Consider the following 20,852-nt stretch of genomic DNA (forward strand, 5'->3'; position numbering starts at 1 on the left):
AAGCCTGCAAAGTTATAAAGCTCAAAGTCCACTCCAAAGGGAGATGATCTCCTTAATAGAAAACACTTTTCCTGAACTACAACGAATGGCTCATTGTGACTACAACATGTTCAGTATCCAAATGTCATAATTTTGCTCATTTAAATAATTCCTGCCCAAACCATACACAAGATGTCGGGACAAGGCCTGGTTGGCCTGCTTTAAAGTTGTTGAAGAATATCAGCCGCGTCGAAGAAGAAATGGTGGTACCGTTGTTGTGGGTTTTTATAGATTTGAATTAAATACAATTTAAAATATAAAAAATCAGTATTTAAATTTTGTTAATTGTTAAGTCAAAACAACATGCATATGCCTATACAACATGAAATAAATACATATCAGTAAATAATGTTACCCTAAATATAAATAAAGTATTAGGTCTTTGACAAGTACGTCACTACGTTGGTGAAGTGCAGTGTTTAGAGACTTAAAAAGTAATGAATTTACTAGTTACTGATCACATCTTCAAGCATGTTACTAGATTACGGTACGGTACATTACCCTTTCCAAAAAACTAATAGTTACTTATTACTAATTACTTTCTAAATCCTGTTTAAATTATACAAAGATAGGCTTGAAACGGCTCAAATAAGTTGTATCAAAAGTACATAAATTATTCTGGTCACACTTTTTAAGGTCCAATTTTCACCAGTAACTAACTATAAACTACTTTGCCTCAATATACTCATAATTACTGCTTATTAATACTTAGTAAAGTAGTTGTTAAGTTTAACTATTGGTTGGAATTGGGTAGGATTAAGTATGTAGAATGATGTTAAGTAGAATCAGACATTAATATGTGCTTTTTAAGTATTGGTAAACAGCCAATATCTAATGTTAATAACCAACTACACTAGTCAACATTTTGAAGTGGATCAAAAAAGACATTTAAAAAAAAATTAAGACCACTTTTATGATATGGTTGATGTAGAGCCCTGTGCGGGACTGTTTTTTTAAATCCGCGCCCGCCCACACCCGCTGAATTTATGAACAGTCACGCCCGCTCAACCTGCGTGTTCTACTCCCGCCCGCGCCCGCAATATTTGTGTCCACTCCCGCCTGCTCCTGCGGATTTTCTCAGAGCTTGTGAAAACTGTACACAAATGCATGCTCATACAAAACATTTGTTCAGATTAACATCCAGAATAACAGACTTTCAACACTATTGTGTTTAAAATTAGGGATGTGCACGAATGGTCGAATATTCGATCTGCAATAATATTTCTAATGGAAAAGATGCTATTGGAATGTTAGTTTGTTTGTTTTTAATGCGCCACCGCAGGGTAAATGCTATACTATTCATTTAATGTTTTCACTTCATGTATTGTCTTTTACAGTCTTTAATGTAAATATACATCACATATAAATTACATATACATGAAAATTTCTTTGTATGTCTGATTGTTTTGGCAATTCAGATCGCAGACTAATTTAAGTATTTAGAGTTTTAACACCTGGTTGTCTGTTTTTGTCCACCGGCTCAGGTTTAATTTAGACTTGCTTCTCCACCGCATCAGCGACATCATGAGATATTTGTTAACTTCTTGTTTCTTTGTTAGCTTCTGCGATAACTGCAAATGCCTGTTTAAGCAGAGTTTTCTCCGCTGGCATTAGTGAAAAGAACAGGCTTTCACCGGAACAAGTAGGCTAAATATGGTTGTCTTTCTTCATAAAAACATGTCAAACCAAATAAAGAAGATATCCATATGCCGACCGTGCAGTCTGTTATGTAGCCTATGTTTTTTCGTTCGCTCCGGGCTCTTACTTTCTGTAAGATCAAACAGTACTGAATTCGTACTAACGACCGCATTGAAACCAAGGATTTGACTCAGTTTTCGCTCCGCGTGGGGTTTTACGCAGTAAAAATGACAAGTTTTAAGAAGTGTTTTGTAACATTAAGGGCTCGTTATAGTCGTGCGTAGGTCCTACGGCGTAGCCGCGGCGGCATAGGTTCCGCTTCGGTTTTCATTTATACTTTTGCGTCGTCCTCCGCGTCGACATGCGAACACATATATAACCATAGTGTATAACAGCATTGGGCATGTGCTCCCCGAAGTTGCCATGGTATGTCCCACATAATGTTTAGCTTAATTTTCTTCTCAATTTCATGTGTTGACCCCATTTCTATTACATGCAAAATTCCACCGGGACCCGCGGGTCTCTGGCAAAAAAATTCTGACCGCCACTCCCGCCCGCAGCAAAGGTGAACCCGCCCGCTCCCGTGAGATTTGCGTTGGGTCCCGCGGGAGTCCCAACCCAATGCAGCCCTCTAATTTGATCCTCTTCAAATGTTAATTAGCAGTTAATAGTGAGAATTGTTACCATTATTTTTATTAACTCACCGAAGTATATAAAGTGATAAGGATACATAAAAAACATGCATTTGAACCTAAGACTTTAAATTCTGATGTTAAATCCACTATTTAAGCAATATCGCTCGAGTAGGAGTGTGATATAGCTCTATATCATCATGGCTGTGATTAGGCCAGAGGCACGAGGCCGCAGGCCGAGTGCCGGAGGCAATCACAGCCGTGATGATATAGAGCTATATCACACGACTCCGAGAGCGATATTGCTTTTATACAACAGTTCGACGGCACACGTTTGAAAAACGAAAACTAGAAAACAACAACGGAGTTATTTTAAAAGCCTCTTTGTTTGAGAACTACTTCTTCCACCACGGATTTGAGGGCGGCCAGAATGATAGGAAACACTTTCGGCTGCTTTGAAGCTCATAACAACTCAATGGACGGAAAAGACGTTACTTTATATTACCGTTTCTTGGTCACAAAGTGTAGTTTTAAGATTAGTTCAGTCGAGAATGTATATGTATTATATTTAAATCTGCAGTCGATTAGTAAAGATAGCGCCTGTTTGAACGTTTGCTTAGCGAGATTCGGTACGAATGAGAACCAAAGCATGAGCGGACGTCAGTGTTCACTCGCCCCGCTGACCACCGCCCTCTCTGGGCTACATCTCTGACAGGGATTCCCTGGCTCTCATGTTGGCCTTGTTTGTTTATGATCGTCAAAATGAGATCAAATCAGCAGTATTTGGTGTCATGATAAAACTATTACTTGTTTTCTTATTCATATTTACTGTCTTTTGTGTTGTTATTGTTTTGGCGCGAGGTAAAAGTGAATAAAACTATACTTGTATAACGTTACTATTGCTTTCTCATTTATTCTTAACGCGATACGAGCACTCGATTATTATTATTAAACTTTGTTCTTGTCAGTACTATATAAAACAGTTTTTTATAAGTGTCAGAGAGATGTTTTTGCATGCTGCTTATAAATATACCAGTGGCGATATCTCATAACATGTTTTAATAGTCACGTCACGATAAAGTAAATGATCAATGTCCACATTTAAAAGCTGCGGTGCTTACCTGCAGTTCCACGGTGTTTTCGCGTTCTGATAAGAGATAATAGGTCCTGAAAATATATTCCTCTTTCCAAGTGTTAATCGTCCACACGATGTGACAAGACATTTCTCCCATTAACTTTAACGTAACATCCAAGAGCGCTGATCTTTGACGGAATAATAACTTCCGATTGGGGATTCACAGACTGATTTATGAGCTAGTAAACTAATGAGACACACGGAGAGTGATTCAAAACAGGGCGTCTGCTTCTTCTTCTTATTATTTTCGTTTAATGGCTGCTCACTCCTTGGGAGTATTACTGCCACCTACTGTATACCTTGCACATATGTGTAATGGATCAGGGCGTCTGTGTTTTTCCATTCAGAGATGAGCCTGCTTAGGACCTCCATTCACTAGGTGGCGGAATGATACGAAAGGTGAAGCGGTTACAGTGCCGTTATCAGCACAATATCGCATAGCTCTTAGCCAATCAGATTCGAGAACCAGAAAGAACTGTTGTATAATGTATTATATATACTTGATATATTACAGTCCATACACAGTATTTAGTTTAATTACATCAGAAGTAACTATAATTAATTACTGGAAAAACAAGAGTAATCCCTTACTTTACTTTTTTACTTTTTTAAGAAAAAGCTATTAAATTACAGTAACTTACTAATTACTGGTGAAGTGCATGATGACAAGTTCAAAGTACAAAGTTTCATATACTTCATATACCTCCATAAGTATTGGGACAGTAAAGACAAAATTGCTGCTCTGTTTGCTGTGGAGACAAGAAAAGTACAAAGTACAGGCAAAAGTACAGAATGTGACATTTATTAACATTTGATTGTTTCAACATATACTGTACATGTTTCACCAACAAAGAACAACAATCTTGAACAATAACCTTTCATCTTGACTTTTAGACTATAGAAGCAAATGGATCAAAACTGATACTGCACATTATCTGCTTTTCATGTGTGAACAATTAATGCATCAGGACACAGCTCAAACCCCTAATACTTGTCAAACAATTGTCTAAATATGGTCAGATTAGCATTAAGTATTAAAATCCAAATGGGTTAATCTATTGAGTTTAGTAATTGAATGTTAAAACAGGTGAAAATAGACTGTGAAATTCTGTACTTTTGTCTCATATTCACATTTAAATGATTAGAAATTTCACAGCAAACAGAGCAGTTATGCCTTTATTGTCCCAATACTTATGCATGGCACTGTATTATATTAAGTGCTATAACAATAGTAACTTCATATACTGTTATCACATAAGTGTAATAATTGTATTGCTATTTGTATAGCCTTTATTTATACAATTTTATGTTAAAGGTCACATAACACGTGCTGTTTCTGCTAATCTCATGTTAATCTTGAGTACCTATAGAGTAGTATTGCAAAGAGTCTTTAGTTTTATCAGAATTATAAAAGACAAATCAGCTGTACCGATTCTTTAGAATAAACCTGACCCCCTGGAGGTGTACCGCGGACGGAGCCAGTCATGAGCAAGCAACACACACAAAACATTATCCCACTGAATAACTTATGATTCACTACATGTTCATGTAGTTTACATTATATGCACTTATGCACAGATTGCCAACAAAACACAGACATTTAAAGCAGTTTTACCTACTGTCTGTGACTCATGACATTTTAATGAAATCCAGAGTTAAACAAACACACACAGACAACTCCACTGCTGCACCAAATAAACAAACTATATCCATTGTTCCCATAATGCTGGTTTCATTAGGAAGCTAAGCAAACGTACATTTCCCTTACAAACATTAAGATACTTCTCTGGTGTCGTTGATTTTGTGTCAGTTTTTGATTGGTGTGTGCGTGTGATATTCTGTTTAAAGCGCCCATATAAGGACTTCCACTATACTCTCGAGACCCGTTATGCAACAGATTCAGAAGTAAAAAAAACTTTCTGAAACTTGTAGGAACGAAGGGGACTGTGTTTGACCCAGAAATACTCCAGCACACGTCCAACTTCTTTTTTGAACATTTGCCCATGTTTAACATAAAGAATCCAACTCTTTAACTGTGTTTATAAGCCAGAATGCATAGAATAGCTTTAGATTCTCCCCTTAACACACACGCACTCAAACAGTTAGATTGGCAGATTTGAGTAGAACTGCCACTTTTTTCTGCATTCAGCAAATATATTTTGGGTTTCAGGGATGGATCTGAAGACCAAACATTACATCGCAGATCTGGGTACATTTCATAGTTTACACGCTATTTGGAAGAGGCAGAGTTGATACCGATTACCTGATTGCTTGTTTGCGAGATGAAGCAACATACCCTCCCTTGGCCACAGTTGCAGAAAAGCATCTATTTGTGCTACAGGCACACCGTCTGAATGCATATTCAATGTGATTGGAAACATTGTAACCCTGCAAACATAATCCTCTTTTAAATCAGATAATGCCAGCATGTCTTTTCCTTCAAATAATTTAATTCATCACCAATGTAAACAAAGAACTGTTTACATGAATCCAAATTATTTCCCAGCTGTTTTTCAAGTTCAAAAAATGTATGGATTCATGGATTTATGTTACAGGTTGAAACTGGAAACACAAGTTCACATTCATTACATTTAGCAATTTCACATCATCTGTTCTCCTTAAGCCCGGAATACACAGTAGGATTTTTGCCCTTCTATAAGATCATTAGCTTATCACACTGTGCGACATAGATCAATTTAACTTGTGTAGGACAGGCATGTAGACTGTACGATGATGACACGAAAGCTTCGGCGGCGTCACACGTTAGCGTAATGTCACCAGTATGCGCTCGTGGTAAACAAATAGCAGCGCGCATGTCGTAGCAGCAAACACAATGTGCGGTGATCATGCCGAATTTCTGACACTGTCAGAAAACTATCGTAGGCTATCTTTGGAAGCAAGACCGGGAAAACGGCCGTCTTTGAACCTCTATAATTGTACGACATAGGACCACTTATGAAGAGCCACGATCACAGAAATCGCGACGATTGTTTCATGATGGCAATCTTTCGTCTGGGACAGCCAATAATCGTGCAGTGTATCCCGGGCTTTACACAAAATGGTTTTACAATTTTCTGCTGCTTGACTTTTAATAATGTCCAACTCAACAGTCACTGCTTCGCCCTTCAAAAATTAGTGGCTATATAACAACAATTATACCCAATTATATAGTTGAATACTTTAGTAAACTTATATATCTTTTAATAACAACAAATTCAATTGCTTGGAGCCCTAATGTGTATTTCTGAACGTTTAGCATCACCAAATGAATTCCAAGAATATTGTCTGTCTGTCAAACAGGTCTCTGAAACACTATCATAGTCTACATGGACAAATAGATAGTCCTGACTCTATCATACATCATAGGTTGAGGCTATGCTGGGATTTTTAAACAGAAAGAGCAATGATTGGATGGAAAAATGAGTTTTACACTGAAAAATATAAACTTCAGATTTAATAATAATGATTACAATCACCCACTTATCAGTTAAGATACACTAGAGGTCTTCTCGGGTCCAAAGAAATGTACCTGACCCAAAATGACCTGAATTACTATTTACCCGAACCCGGCGTCCATAAATCTTTTTTTTTTTAAAGACCCGACCTAAGACAAACCCGAGAAAATTGTATCAGAGTCCATCCCGAGCCATTCTCATTTTTTACCTGATTGGAACCGAATGTAAACTTGACGTGTGTGCAGTCTGCATCCCCGCACGCACCAGTCAGACAGATAGATACTTTTTTTGCCTTGCATCCAATTTGGCCCACTGCTCATTTTGTTTTCCTTTGTTATCTGACAACGACACCAACCGCTAAAATGTGCATTCAAAATTGATTGACTGGTCTGTCTCAACGAAAATTAACCTACCGCAAGCACTCTTGGCAAGCAGAAGGGGGTTTGAAAAGGACTTGATGCACACGGGTCGTCTCTGGTCCGTTAGGCAAAAACATATCAATTTTTAATTACTCGAGACCCGAAGCCGCTAATTATTATACCCTATCGGGTCAGACCTTGGGTTTCTAAGTGGACGCGTGAAGACCTCTAATATACACTGCCTGTAAAAAGTTTAAGATCACTTTTTTCACATAACAGAATAATAGTAAACTTATCAAAACTATGAAATAACACACATGTAACTCTTTGTTTATGTTGACTAAAAACATTGAAAAATAAATCTAAACTTGCGCCATTTTATCAAAATCAAATAAAATGTATTCATACATCGGTTTTTACAACATTTTATTGTTTCAAAGCAGCTTTCCATGAAAAAATCACAAATTCTTGCAAGCAGCTTCTTGAAGTCTCACACTGGATTGAATTTGAACCCTATTTAAAACAAAAGTGTCATTGCTGACACATTCTTCCAATCTCAGTTCATTTTACTGTACCTCTTCAATCATTTGCGCTATCAAAAAGAAATCAAATAGCTCCTTTTTGACAATATATGGCTTATTACAGTATTTTCTTGCTTTCTGTCTCCTGAAAACTGTGTACATCAGTTACACTAAAATGACTTGTATGTACAGTATATTTTTTAAGTCTAAAATGTTAGATTTTTTTCTCTATTTAATGTCTATTTACAAACTCACAACACACAGTAATAGTCAATAATTGTAATTTATTGAAAGCCATTTGTTTTCTGAAAAATAAAAGATATGCACTTGATGATAGCACATTGTGTTAGAATTTGACAGTCAGAAAAACTGAATGTTTGAAAACAGCCTATTTTAGCTTTAGGTTCCAAAGGGTTGAAGATTATTAAAGGAGTTCACATCTATTCTGGGCTCTTGCTGTTTTTCCTTCAATATTCAGTCATGTCATCTATTTCAAAAATATATGTTATTAAGTAAAATGTTAGTTTTTGTCTACAAAAGTAATTTAAACATAATGGGATTATGGGAAAGATTTCAGTCAAGTGATTCCAAACTATTTGTAGTGTACAGCCCAGTTTCGCAGACTTAAAAGCATGTTTAAGTTGTCTGAACCAAAAACAACTTGCCCTGACAACTCTTAAAATATATCAATACCATTGTTTTGTCTCAGGACATTTAAAGGTCCCATATTGTCAAATCAGAAATTTCATGGCTTTTTTCATGATAACTGAGGGCTAGGAGCTATGTAAGTACCATATAAGTTTCAAAACAACCATTTCACAGTCAAATTCACACAGCCTGCATGAAGTAGCTGTGATTTTTCACGAGTAAAAACGTGATGTCAGGAACACACAGTTATCGCCTTCAGTCACCAACCTGTGCACTGTCACCCACCGCCACCCCACCCCTTTTTGCCAAACAAACCCCAAAAGGAACATTGCACCATGTGAGAAAATGCTGTTCAAATGATGGATGTCAGGAAACTAAATCATTGCCCCAGCTTCTGAAAAACATTAACATACAAGACCATTGGTTCATTTATTTAGAAATTACACAAAAATTAGTTCAACCTTAGCCGTCTGTTCTAAACAATTCTGCTTCATCAATGTGGCACAGTTCAATGCCAGTTTCTCCAAAAATCTACTCATCAAAGATGTAGTCGGGGAGCCAAAGTCTCAAAAGCTCAATAAAATGGGTTGAACCTGACCTGCTCTGCCATACTTTTTATTTGTGTTTTTTCTGTTAACTTTGACCCCAAGAACCAAACATTGGAGGGTCTGCTCTGCCGGAAATATCGCAGAAAGAAATTGTGGCCATTTTAGTGTATGCACCCTTTATTTTTATCAGAAAATTGTAAAAAAATATTTTTTCCTCAAATTCTCAGTGGGTTGGGTAAGCTGTCAATGAATGCATTCCAGATACACAGAACACATGTGCTGACAACATCCACTGAAAAAATAACTCTTAAAACACATTTCTGCATAATTTTCCATCAATTTAATGCAAAAAATAGGCGTTTTTTCACTTTTTTCCAATATTTTCATATTTACTTCATTGGCAATCAACTATTCCCCCAAGTTATGATATCAGTCAATATATCATTCTTTTCACCAAACAGTATACTCATTACACAGAAAAAATTATAAAAATCCAACCAAAATCAATGGATCTGTGATGATTTCACTACTAGTTGGCCATCAACAGGCTCAGAACCTTAATAGAATTTTTGGCTACTTTCAAAATTCCGAAAGACATACTGGATAACATGATTGTTAATGTCCACATTATTAAACATCATGGTCTAGGGATCTTTGTAATTTCAACATAACCCTGTCACACAATAAATATAATACAGCAAAATGACTTTAATTATTTTATTGCCTCAGATGACAACTATTACAACTTTAAAGAGATACTTCACCCATTTGCATTAAGCTTTGTAGCTTTAGAAACCCAGTCATGTTTTTGAATGGTCATGCATCATTTTCAGGTTCCCCTGAGACGGGAGAAATACAGATTTCAGTGTTGCACTTCCTTCTTTCAATGATGTAAATATCGTCAATTTGCATCATTGAAAGAAGGAATTGCTATGCCTTTGTCGAGGGTGTAAGACTACAAACCCTCTGTCGTTATTTTTCCAGGGGGGGCTATGGGTGGGACGCTACAGACCTATTACAGATTAGTGGGTGGTACTTACGAAAATAAATGATACAGCTGCCATCTTTTTGGAATCTAAGCTAAAAGATGCTGTGGAGCCAGGCTTGATGTTTTCCAACAATGGTGGAAGGTTATCAATATGATATAAAAGAGGGTGATTTCGAGGCTATCTTTATGAGCCACAATACAGGGAAGAGCAGCTGAGGCAGATGGAGGAACAGGAGGTAGAAGATCGAGGTAGAAAACCTGCTTGTAGAAGGTAGAAGACGAGGTAGAAGACCTGCCTGTCGCGGGCGAGGAGCCTGGACTGACTCGAGCTGGGATGGACTGGTTGTGCCTGTGCTCTTGCTGTGCACCTACAGACACAGAAATGGAGTCTGTCTGCTGCAGAGAATTTCAAAGATGCCAGTTTCTTCTGGATGAAATTTCTACATCAGATGAGGATATGGACGTTTGTGTGGTGAACCACCGAAGCTTTGCACCGCATATGGACAGCAGCATTCTGGATACATATTTTAGAATACCAAAGGTCAACTGGAAGTGACAGCCAAAGCCTGCAGGGACTAACGGACGTCTGACTATAAAGTAAGTGTTTCTATTTTATTTGGGAGTGGCTTGCAGAGCTGTGCCTTGTGGGAGTTGTTGTCTTCCATACAAATGCACCCTAAAGTCACTTCTTCGTCTTTTTTCGGTCAAATAGGCACCAAATTTGAAATGCATGTTACATTTTGACTACAAATATGACCCACTTTCAATAAGGATTAATGTTTCCATGGGTGAAATGTCCCTTTAACGGAAAAGAATAACATAACTTATTAACTAGATGCAGGTCCATGTGAGGTGGGATAATCAGAAGGGTGGCACACTGCAGATGGGGACAGACGTTCACCCTCACCACCTGAGGAGACAGCAAACAAGAACGACAGGGTTATACAGCAGCATGATAAAAGATACAACCCCCTCACTCTCTAACACACACACACGCTTGCAGCCTACTTACATGTCCCTGTCTTCAAGCGCAAGTTCAATCCTTAAACATCTTCGGTGTAGAGACATGCAATGCCACACTTCACATTGGCTCTTGCACAGAAGCATCCTCGGGCATGCATGCTTTTCTTGCAGTGGCAGTATTTGCTGTGTTTGAGTTCAGAAGGTTTTGCCTCTTTCGGCATGATGGTTGCCACCAATTTGCCATTGACAAGTTGTCTCCCTTTTCCTGAACATCCCGGGTTTCCTCAGATCACTGTACCTGCACAGCGGCAAAATTTCTGTCTGTCTGGCAATGTTGTGTAGGCCCACCTTTTTCCTCTTCTGTACGGATAGCTCACTGTGTCACATCCGGTAAGTATGTAGGTGCTGAGGAGAAGGGATGTAACCTCTGAAGCAGCAGCATTATACTTCCCTGTCAGAGCTTCTGTGGTGGCATGAACAGGTAGGAAGATATCCATCGTTTTCACCCACAGCTTCTGCAGCCCATCCATGTGTGTGATGTAGTACATGCACATCATGATCACATCTGTGTCAGTTGAAACAACTACAGCTCGTTCGTGGTGCAGAATTTGTACGGAGTATGCAATGCGAGCAAACATCCTGGTATCTGCCTCCTCAAGTTCTGGAAGCTCAACCTGACAATCCAATGACAAGGGGACAGTGCGACCAGGATCACAAAAGATTCCACCAAGAATAAGTGTGCATTCTGCAGGAAGGAAAGGAAACAAGGCAGACTACCTGGCTGCAATCAAGACAGCCCTTGGCAGCTCATGGGAGGAAGTGGACAATCTAACGCCATCTGACAAGCCTGTTGTAATGGTAGTAGATGCAATGGCATTCATTCAAGGTTACTAACATCTTGGGAGCAGCGCCTTCCATGAACTGCAAGAAAGTACCCGAGGAAGCTCCTTGGAATCCTCCCATACAAATGTGTCTGCATCCACTTTGTTAGTGATCGATATGATGTATATCCTGCTGAAAGTCTGAAAGGCGAGGAACGAGAGAAGAGGATGAAGACCTGCTCCAGCAAAATGAAGGAGTACAAGCCACATGATACTCTCCCTATACCTGTATGGAAAGGATTCATTCAAAATTCACTGAATAAAGCTAACCTGTTGAACTACATGGGGGAAGCATGGGCAGCTCAGAACAAGTCACTTCCTGCATTATGCACACTTATTCTTTGTGGAATCTATTGTGATCCTGGTCGCACTGTCCTCTTGTCATTGGATTGTCACGTTGAGCTTCCAGAACTTTTCTGTGAGAAACATGAGGAGGCACATACCAGGATGTTTGCTTACATTGCTTACTCAGTACAAATTCTGCACCACAAATGGGCTGTAGTGGTTGCAACTGACAAAGATGAGATCATGATGTGCATGTACTACATCACTCACATGGATGGGCTGCAGGAGCTGTGGGTGAAGACGATGGATAATTTCCTAGCTTTTCATGCCATCACAGAAGCTCTGACAGGGAACTATAATGGTGCTGCTTCAGATCTTACATCCCTCAGCACCTACATACTTACCGGATGTGACACAGGGAGCTATCTGAGCTAAAGGCGGGCCTACACAACTGCTATTTAAACACCTGACAGACCTTCTGCCACTGTGCAGGTACGGTGATCCTGAGGAAAGCCTGTATGTTCAGGAAAAGGTTATAACAACAGCACGGCGATACAAAGTGTCACTCTATTACATGAGTGACTTTGATAGTAGTCTAGATGCACTGCGAGCCCATCTCTTTGTGAGCATCAAAGGAAACATGCTTTGCCTTCCACTAACTGAAGATGCCCTCCTATTACACCTTCACCAATCCCTGCATCAGTTGGCTGTGTATAAGCGGGCACACATGGTTCAGCCAACCTACCCAGCTGTTTGTGTGTGTTAGAGAGAGAGAGAGGGTGGTATCTCTTATCACGCTGCTGTATAATCCACCCTGTCGTTCTTGTTTGCTGTCTCCTCAGGTGGTGAGGGTGAAGGTCTGTCCCCAGAGCAGTATCTGCAGTGTGCCACCCTTCTGATTATCCCACATCACATGGACCTGAATCTAGTTAATTAAGTTATGTTATTACATAATTTCACCCATGGAAACATTAATCTTTATTGAAAGTGGGTCATATTTGTAGTTAAAATGTAACATACATTTCAAATGTGGTGCCTGTTTGACCGAAAAAAGACAGAAAGTGACTTTAGGGCGCATTTGTATGGAAGACAACAACTCCCACAATGCACAGCTTTGCAAGCCACTCCCAAATAAAAGAGAAACATTTACTTTATAGTCAGAAGTCTGTTTGTCCCTGCAGGCTTTGGCTGTCACTTCCAGTTGACCTTTGGTATTCTAAAATATGTATGAATGCCAGAATGCTGCTGTCCATATGTGGTCCGAACCTTGGGTGGTTCACTACACAAACTTTCATATCCTCATCTGATGTAGAAATCTCATCCAGAAGAAACTGGCATTTTTGAAATTCTCTGCAGCAGACGGACTCCATTTCACAGCGAGAGCACAGGCACAACCAGCCCCTCCCAGCTCGAGTCAGTCCAAGCTCCTCGCCTGCTACAGGCAGGTCTTCTACATCGTCTTCTACCTTCTACAGACAGGTCTTCTACCTCGGTCTTCTACCTCCTGTTCCTCCATCTGCCTCAGCTGCTCTTCCCTGTATTGTGGCTCATAAAGATAGCCATGAACATCCGATTCAAGCATCACGTTTTCGAAATCACCCTCTTCCATATCATATTGATAACCTTCCACCATTGTTGAAAAACATCAAGCCTGGCTCCTCAGCATCTGTTAGCTTAGATTCCAAAAAGATGGCAGCTGTATCATTTATTTTAGTGTATTAAGTCCCACCCACTGATCTGTAATAGGTCTGTAGCGTGAGTGGGTCCCATACATAGCCCTCCACGGAAAAATGAGTGTTTGTAGTCTTAAACCCTCGACAAAGATATAGCAATTCCTTCTTTCAATGATGCAAAATGACGATTTTTACATCATTGAAAGAAGGAAGTGCAACACTGAAATCTGTATTTCTCCCGTCTCAGGGGAAACTGAAAATGATGCATGACCATTCAAAAACATGACTGGGGTTTCTAAAGCTACAAAGCTTAATGCAAATGGGTGAAGTATCTCTTTAAAGTTGTAATAGTTGTCATCTGAAGTCATTTTGCTGTATTATATTTATTGTGTGACACATTTCCATTGGGAGAACAGGATTATGTTGAAATTAAAAAGATGCCTAGACCAGTGGTTCTCAAACTGGGGTCCGGGGCCCCCAGGGGGGCCGCAAGATGGTGCCAGGGGGCCCCAGTTTTATGACATTTTATAAAATACATTATCATGAATTCTGTGAAATTAAACCTAAAAAAATAAGGCAGCACTACTTTGTGTAATTTAATGTTTTGTTTAATTAAAATGTGAAGTTTTAGAACTGTTTTTCTTTGGGGGGGCCGCGAAGAAATGCATCGTACACAAAGGGGGCCACACGCTGAAAAAGTTTGAGAACCACTGCCCTATCCATGATGTTTAATAATGTGGACATTAACAAATAATGTTATCCAGTATGTCTTTCGGAATTTTGAAAGTAGCCAAAAATTCTATTAAGGTTCTGAGCCTGTTGATGGCCAACTAGTAGTGAAATCATCACAGATCCATTGATTTTGGTTGGATTTTTATAATTTTTTCTGTGCAATGAGTATACTGTTTGGTGACAAGAATGGCACATTGACTGATATCATAACTTGGGGGAATAGTTGATTGCCAACGAAGTAAAGATGAAAATATGGGAAAAAAGTGAGAAAACGCCTACTTTTTTGCATTAAATTGATGCAAAATTATGCAGAAATGTGTTTTAAGAGTTATGTTTTCAGTGGATGTTGTCAGCACATGTGTTCTGTGTATCAGGAATGCATTTATTGACAGTTTACCCAACCCACTGAGAATTTGAGGAAAAAAATAATTTTTCACAATTTTCTGATACAAATAAAGGGTGCATACACTAAAATGGCCACAACATTTTTTCGCGATATTTCCGGCAGAGCAGACCCTCCAATTATTGCTTCTTGGGGTCAAAGTTAACAGAAAAAACACAAATAAAAAGTATGGCAGAGCAGGTCAGGTTCAACCCATTTTTAGACTTTGGCTCCCCGACTAATGTTGCAGTCCCTACTTTGTTGGGTCCAAACTCAAATCCACAACCTGTAAGTAAACTTTTCACACATTTTAAGTAGGGATGCACAATAAATCGAATGCGATTGTCACGCGCATCTCATCAGTAGAGCCGCTTACTTGCTAGTAAATTGCCATCACCTGCTTTCAGAAGCAGCTGCCAATCAGGGAACCGACTTTACTGACAAGATGCAGGTGACAGTCGCATGCGATTTATTGTGCAGCCCTAACTTTAAAATGTCAGTCAGGTGTAATTTCTAAGCTTCCTAATATTGTTAAGAAATCCCCAAACAGGTTTAAATGCATGCAAGGTCAAAAACACTGTCATTTTCTCAAAATATAAATGTATTATTCTCAGAGATTCCCAAACGATTCCTGTGAAGCCGTTCAACGTCTCAGTCTGCCTAAACCGCACCTTTCGGTAGGTCATCACAGTTCAACAATAATGCAACATGTATTGACCTAGTGCTAACATGACTTACTAAGAAAAGACATTAGCGACATCAATACACATCATTCATCATTAATCCAAGCAATAAAAACAACTACAGACATTAACATTTTTACACTCATTTAATCAAGTATGTGCTAACCGGGCCATAGCAAAACTGTAAACAGTAGAGCAACATGCATTAGCCACTTGCTAACGTGACTCACTGACAGTATATTAAGGGGTGGTTTCCTGGACAGGGATTAGCTTAAACCAGGACTAGGTCTTAGTTTAATTAGGAAATATAACTAGTTTTAACAAACATGTCTTACTAAAAACATTACTTTTGTGCATTATAAGCCAAAACAAAGGGCACTGATGTATTTTAACTCATTCACCGCCAGCCTTTTTGAGAAAAGTTGCCCACCGGCATTTTTGTGATTTTAACAAAAGTTTCACAAAATTCCTTGCAGGAAAAATTATCTTCTATAAATATATAAACATACAAATTGTATCAAATTAAAGAACACACCCTCTGCTTTCAAACAAACAATAAACAAATAAACAAACAAACAAAATGGGGAAAAAACTTTCATTATATATTTACTTTTTCCACTTAATTGAACCACTGAAATATGGATATTTCTCTTCAAAAATACAACATTTTGAGCAAAAAGCTTAAAAAATTGCGTTTTTGTAAAGGAATTTATGTTAGAGATCAGACTCAGAATGACTATCAAACATAAAGGCAGTTAAAGTAATCATTAAATTTTTTTAACTTCCGTTTTTTTATAAATTCGGTTTGGCGCCATCCAGTGGATAAAAGCGGTATGACACTTTCACTTTGAAATTCGTCCAGAAAGGCATATTTATTAGTTAAATATTAACTCATAATTGACGAGCTAACTCGTCAATGGCGGTGAATGAGTTAAGATATGTCAGTGCAAGTTGTTTTCAGTTTGGACAGCTCTTACATTTATTTTAGTCTAGGACGAGTCTAATCCTTGTCCAGGAAACCAGCCCTATAAGTTTAAACACCGACATCAGTACACATCATTCATTCATCATTAATCCAAGCAATAAAAACGCCGAAAGAGATTAACATTTTTACACTCATTTAAGGAAGTATGTAAGCTAACCGGATAAGGCTGGTTCCAGATTGATTCAATTTCGATTCACAAGCTATCAGATCATTTCGGTTCTCGGTTCAATTTACAATTCCGGTTCTCTGGTCGGTTTTTATACTCGATTCTCAATTCAACTCAATGAATATAGGTTTAATACAAACACTATATTAATAAAAAAATAACAGTGAACATAAGTTTACAAGTGGGTAATTAATAACAGTGTTTCCTCTAGGATTTTTTTCAGCTGTGGCGGCAGGGGGCGCCGATGATGATTATAAATGTACTTTTTTTAAGTAGAATATAGGCTACAGTAAACTAACACGTATTTTTTATCATTTTCATGCTGTCATTTACTTTTCCTTATATTTATAGCATATTGCTTTTCTATGTTTGATCTAAAATGTATTTTCTTAAAAAACGTTACATAGCTACGTACGTAGTTCGGATATTTCATTGTAGTTTTAATGTAGTGTGCATTGCAAGTTGTGCTCGTGTTTAGCGTTACAGAGCTGTTGCAAACTCACGCACAGTCCTGTTTGATAATCCGCACCGCTGTGATTGACCGAACATCCATCAGCAGCAATTTTATTTCACACCCGGACCATTTGACATAAAGACCCCGAGCCGGTCACACCGCAAATCGCGCAGTTGAATAGAAACCTTTAACGGTCTTCAGACAGATCTTAAACAAAAATAAGCACGGGGCCATTTAAAAACGAGTCGAATTTTGGTCTTGGATGTTCCCAGCCTATTATTACACCAAAACATCAAATCAAATATTTTGCGGTTCACCCCACCCTGTTGTTTCGTCTGAAAACAGATAAAACCGTCTCACCGTCTGCCTCAAGTTTCTATTACCAACGTTCTTCTCTTCCACGGGAATAATGTAAGTTTCCTTACAAACAGCTTCGACTATTAATGTCTTGCAGTCGCATATAAGTAGTATTCAGTATTTAGCATTTGTTTTTGGACAAATATCATATTTAATGTGAAACTTTGTGAGTGTCGATCTAAAGGACAGAAGATTGATTGACAGCTGATCGGTCAGCAGCGCGCTACTGCGCTTATAGCCTATATTCTGAATAACTAGCCAGATAAGTTGATAATATGAGGACAGTGATTCCAAATGAATGTCCAAAAAACTCGTAATATGTTAAATCGAAAGTTTAATAATGTCTTTTCTCGCAGCCCTGCGCTGCGTCCGTGTATATGCGCCGGTGAACATCAAATGCGTAATGACCTTGCACCTTAAATTACCCTAAATTTATAGTCATAAAGATAAAAGTAAAACAACATTCGAAACTTCAAATTATGTATTTTTATTTGTGTAAACTCACAATAAGGAGAAACCTTTGTGCTTATTTAAAATCATTTAAAACATGCCGTGCCTTCTGCTGCTTTGGTTTTACAGCGCGTCACAAAAAAACAGAAACTCAAATACTTTTTATTCGTTTTGTCAATTTAATTATTATTTAAGTGTAACATATTTCGTATAGGCTTATTTATTTTATTATTATTTCTCAAAACAGAGACGTAGCCTAATCATCCTCTGTTGATTTAAATCTATTTGTTCATTAAACTAAACCCATGGAAGAAATTATGATACTTTGGGAGATTTATTTATAAATGAGTGAACAACGCGAATCCAGAAAGGAATTTATTTCTAAGACAGCCAGTCTGGCAGGGCGGACATTTCTGTAGCTTTTTTGCGAGCTGCCGCCGTGGGTTTTGTCTAGAAGGGATACAGCAAAAAGCAGAAAAATGCCTAAAAGTTAAGGATTAGATTTGAAGGTAGGATTTTTAGGATGAAAACAGCGGCTCTGGCTAAATGAGATACAAATACATCCTACAATCGTGTGAAATTTTGTGTTTAGAGTTGGGTTTGGGTTAAAACAGTGGTCATCCAGCGAGATTTCGTTTGCTGTATCCCTTCTATCCACAACCGTAGGCGTGGCGGGGATGTTTTAGGCGTGGCGGACCGCCACGGTAGAATGTATATAGCGGAAACACTGAATAAAAAGAAATGAAAAGCCACAACACTATCATTGTCGTTTTGCTTGCGAAATCTAAAATTCTTCTATACCTCTTACTTTTTATGTGAAGGTGGCATCAACGTCAATGAAGCACCTAAAACCGCCATTTTAAGCACTAAATGAATGAATGACAGGCTCGCCTCTCACTCCTTGGTAACATCACGCAAGGCAAAAAAGAGTGTGAAGTCTAGTGAAGAAGACTAGTAATTTGATTAATGTTAATCTTACATTCAGTTTAATGTTTACAGAAAAAATATGGAAAAAAAATCGATTCTGGTCTTTGAGAATCAATTCTGAATCAACCACGTTAAAAAAAAAAACGATTAATCTGAAAATCGATTTTTTTTGCCCAGCCCTATAACCAGACCATAGCAAAAGCGTAAACAGTAGTTTAACTTCAACATGTGTTGCTAGCATGGCTTACTGATAAGACTTTTTTTTACTGATATAACAGTAAACTAGACATTTTAGAACATTCGGGGGAAAATTAACACATAATGTAATAATCATACTTATAGGTTTTGGTTAGGAGACGCATGTTGTTCCAAATAAAGTTGGTGCTGAACCATCTTTCATTGCCAAACATTTAGTAAATCCCTCCTTGAAAAAGTAATTTTAACAACTGATTCTTCACATCTTCATCCTTTTGTAGTGAAAACAACACAAACTTGCCTTTATAGCTAAAAAAAAACTTGACATGATGTTTACACACTAACTAGCTGAAGTGTTTGTGGGCAGGTCAGAGTTTTCGTTTCTGCAGGCAATACTGTAGGTGGGGATTATTATGCAAAGTGTTCATATCTACGTAGATAGAGACAGGCAGAAGATTCGAATTGTATGACAAATAATTTCAGCCATTTTCAGCCGAGGATCTAAGGTAGGATCCTTCAAACCTAACATTTAGTGTACAGAAACTAACATTTAGTGTATTTCCATGGGTAACGTTATATCAACTGTGTATTTCACTCATAGAGCGAAAACGACATGTTCTTAGCAGAGCTCCTGAAAGAGGAGCTGAAACAAATATATAGAGATTTTTTTGTATTTAAATTGCAATATTCTTAAGGACATCATAACCTAAATAAAACTCTAGAAAGCTTTAAAAAATGGGACCTTTAAGCAACTTTACTGGTGTGCTTCCTAACTTAACTAAGGCCTAATTCTGGCTTAATCTAAGCCTTGTCTGTGAAACTGGGCCATAGAGTTTTATAATAAAGATAGAGTAAGTACCAGAAATTAAGAAAACATTTTTAAATCATCATTAATGGATATTGCAAAGAATAATGGTGCTAAAATGTTGATTAGTGTCCGTGCACAAGATTTAATATCTGTCTTTATGAGTGTCATTTTATTTAATCAAGAGCTGTTATAATGTTGGTGGTGCTTCCATCATCTTGTTGTCCAGTGTAGACTAGTCAAATATGCTGTGGTTAATCTGTTAGTCTCATTTGTGACCATTCAGTAAGCATGAAAGTACTGTAACCAGGCAACATTAGCTAACCTTTATTTTTCCTGTGCTTCTACCAATCCTTTAATGAAATGTATTTTGAAACTATCAAGGTTTGATAACAAAGTGAGTTAATTTCGAACACTCTTCTGCAGGTGTCAGACACTACTGGAAAGTCTCATGACTTTGACTTGCACAAAAGTAGCAGCAGAAGCCACGATCAGCCCATTCCGATCTTCTCTGAACCCCATACGGAGTCTTCATCTCCATCATACTCCCAACAGCAGCAGCTGAAGCAGACTGAAACGGACAGCATCCCTGCTGCGCTGGCGAACACCCTTGAGCACATTGTAGGACAACTGGATGTGCTCACTCAGGTAGAGAAGCAGTTTATACAACAGACTAAAACACATTAACTTTTGATTTAAGTCTTACTGCACTCTAATGGCGCTTTTCCATTGCATAGTACCCCACGGTTTGGTTTGGATTGGTTTGGGTCAGCTTACTTTTAGGGGCTTTTCCACTGGGTGCAGTACGTAGTACCAGATACTTTTTTTAGTACCACCTCGGTTGTGGTTCCAAGCGACCTGAGTTGATTCCAAAATGTGATGTGAAAACACTGTAGATCACTGATTGGTCTGAGAGAATCGTCACTACCAGCGTCATCGCTATAATGTAAA

The 20,852-nt window shown here is 38.3% G+C and overlaps 1 protein-coding gene across 1 annotated transcript in view; it reads left to right on the top strand.

The window, feature by feature from the left end:
* Positions 1-20,852, top strand: part of poc1a (POC1 centriolar protein A) — a 114,190-nt gene that overhangs the window by 65,627 nt on the left and 27,711 nt on the right. Inside the window, exon 11 of the mRNA XM_073875745.1 lies at positions 20,328-20,549. Within this exon, the coding sequence (XP_073731846.1) occupies positions 20,328-20,549 (222 nt within the window). The remainder of the gene's footprint in view (positions 1-20,327; positions 20,550-20,852) is intronic.

This window comes from Misgurnus anguillicaudatus, chromosome 14 (assembly GCF_027580225.2).
Source record: "Misgurnus anguillicaudatus chromosome 14, ASM2758022v2, whole genome shotgun sequence".
Taxonomy (NCBI): Eukaryota; Metazoa; Chordata; class Actinopteri; order Cypriniformes; family Cobitidae; genus Misgurnus; species Misgurnus anguillicaudatus.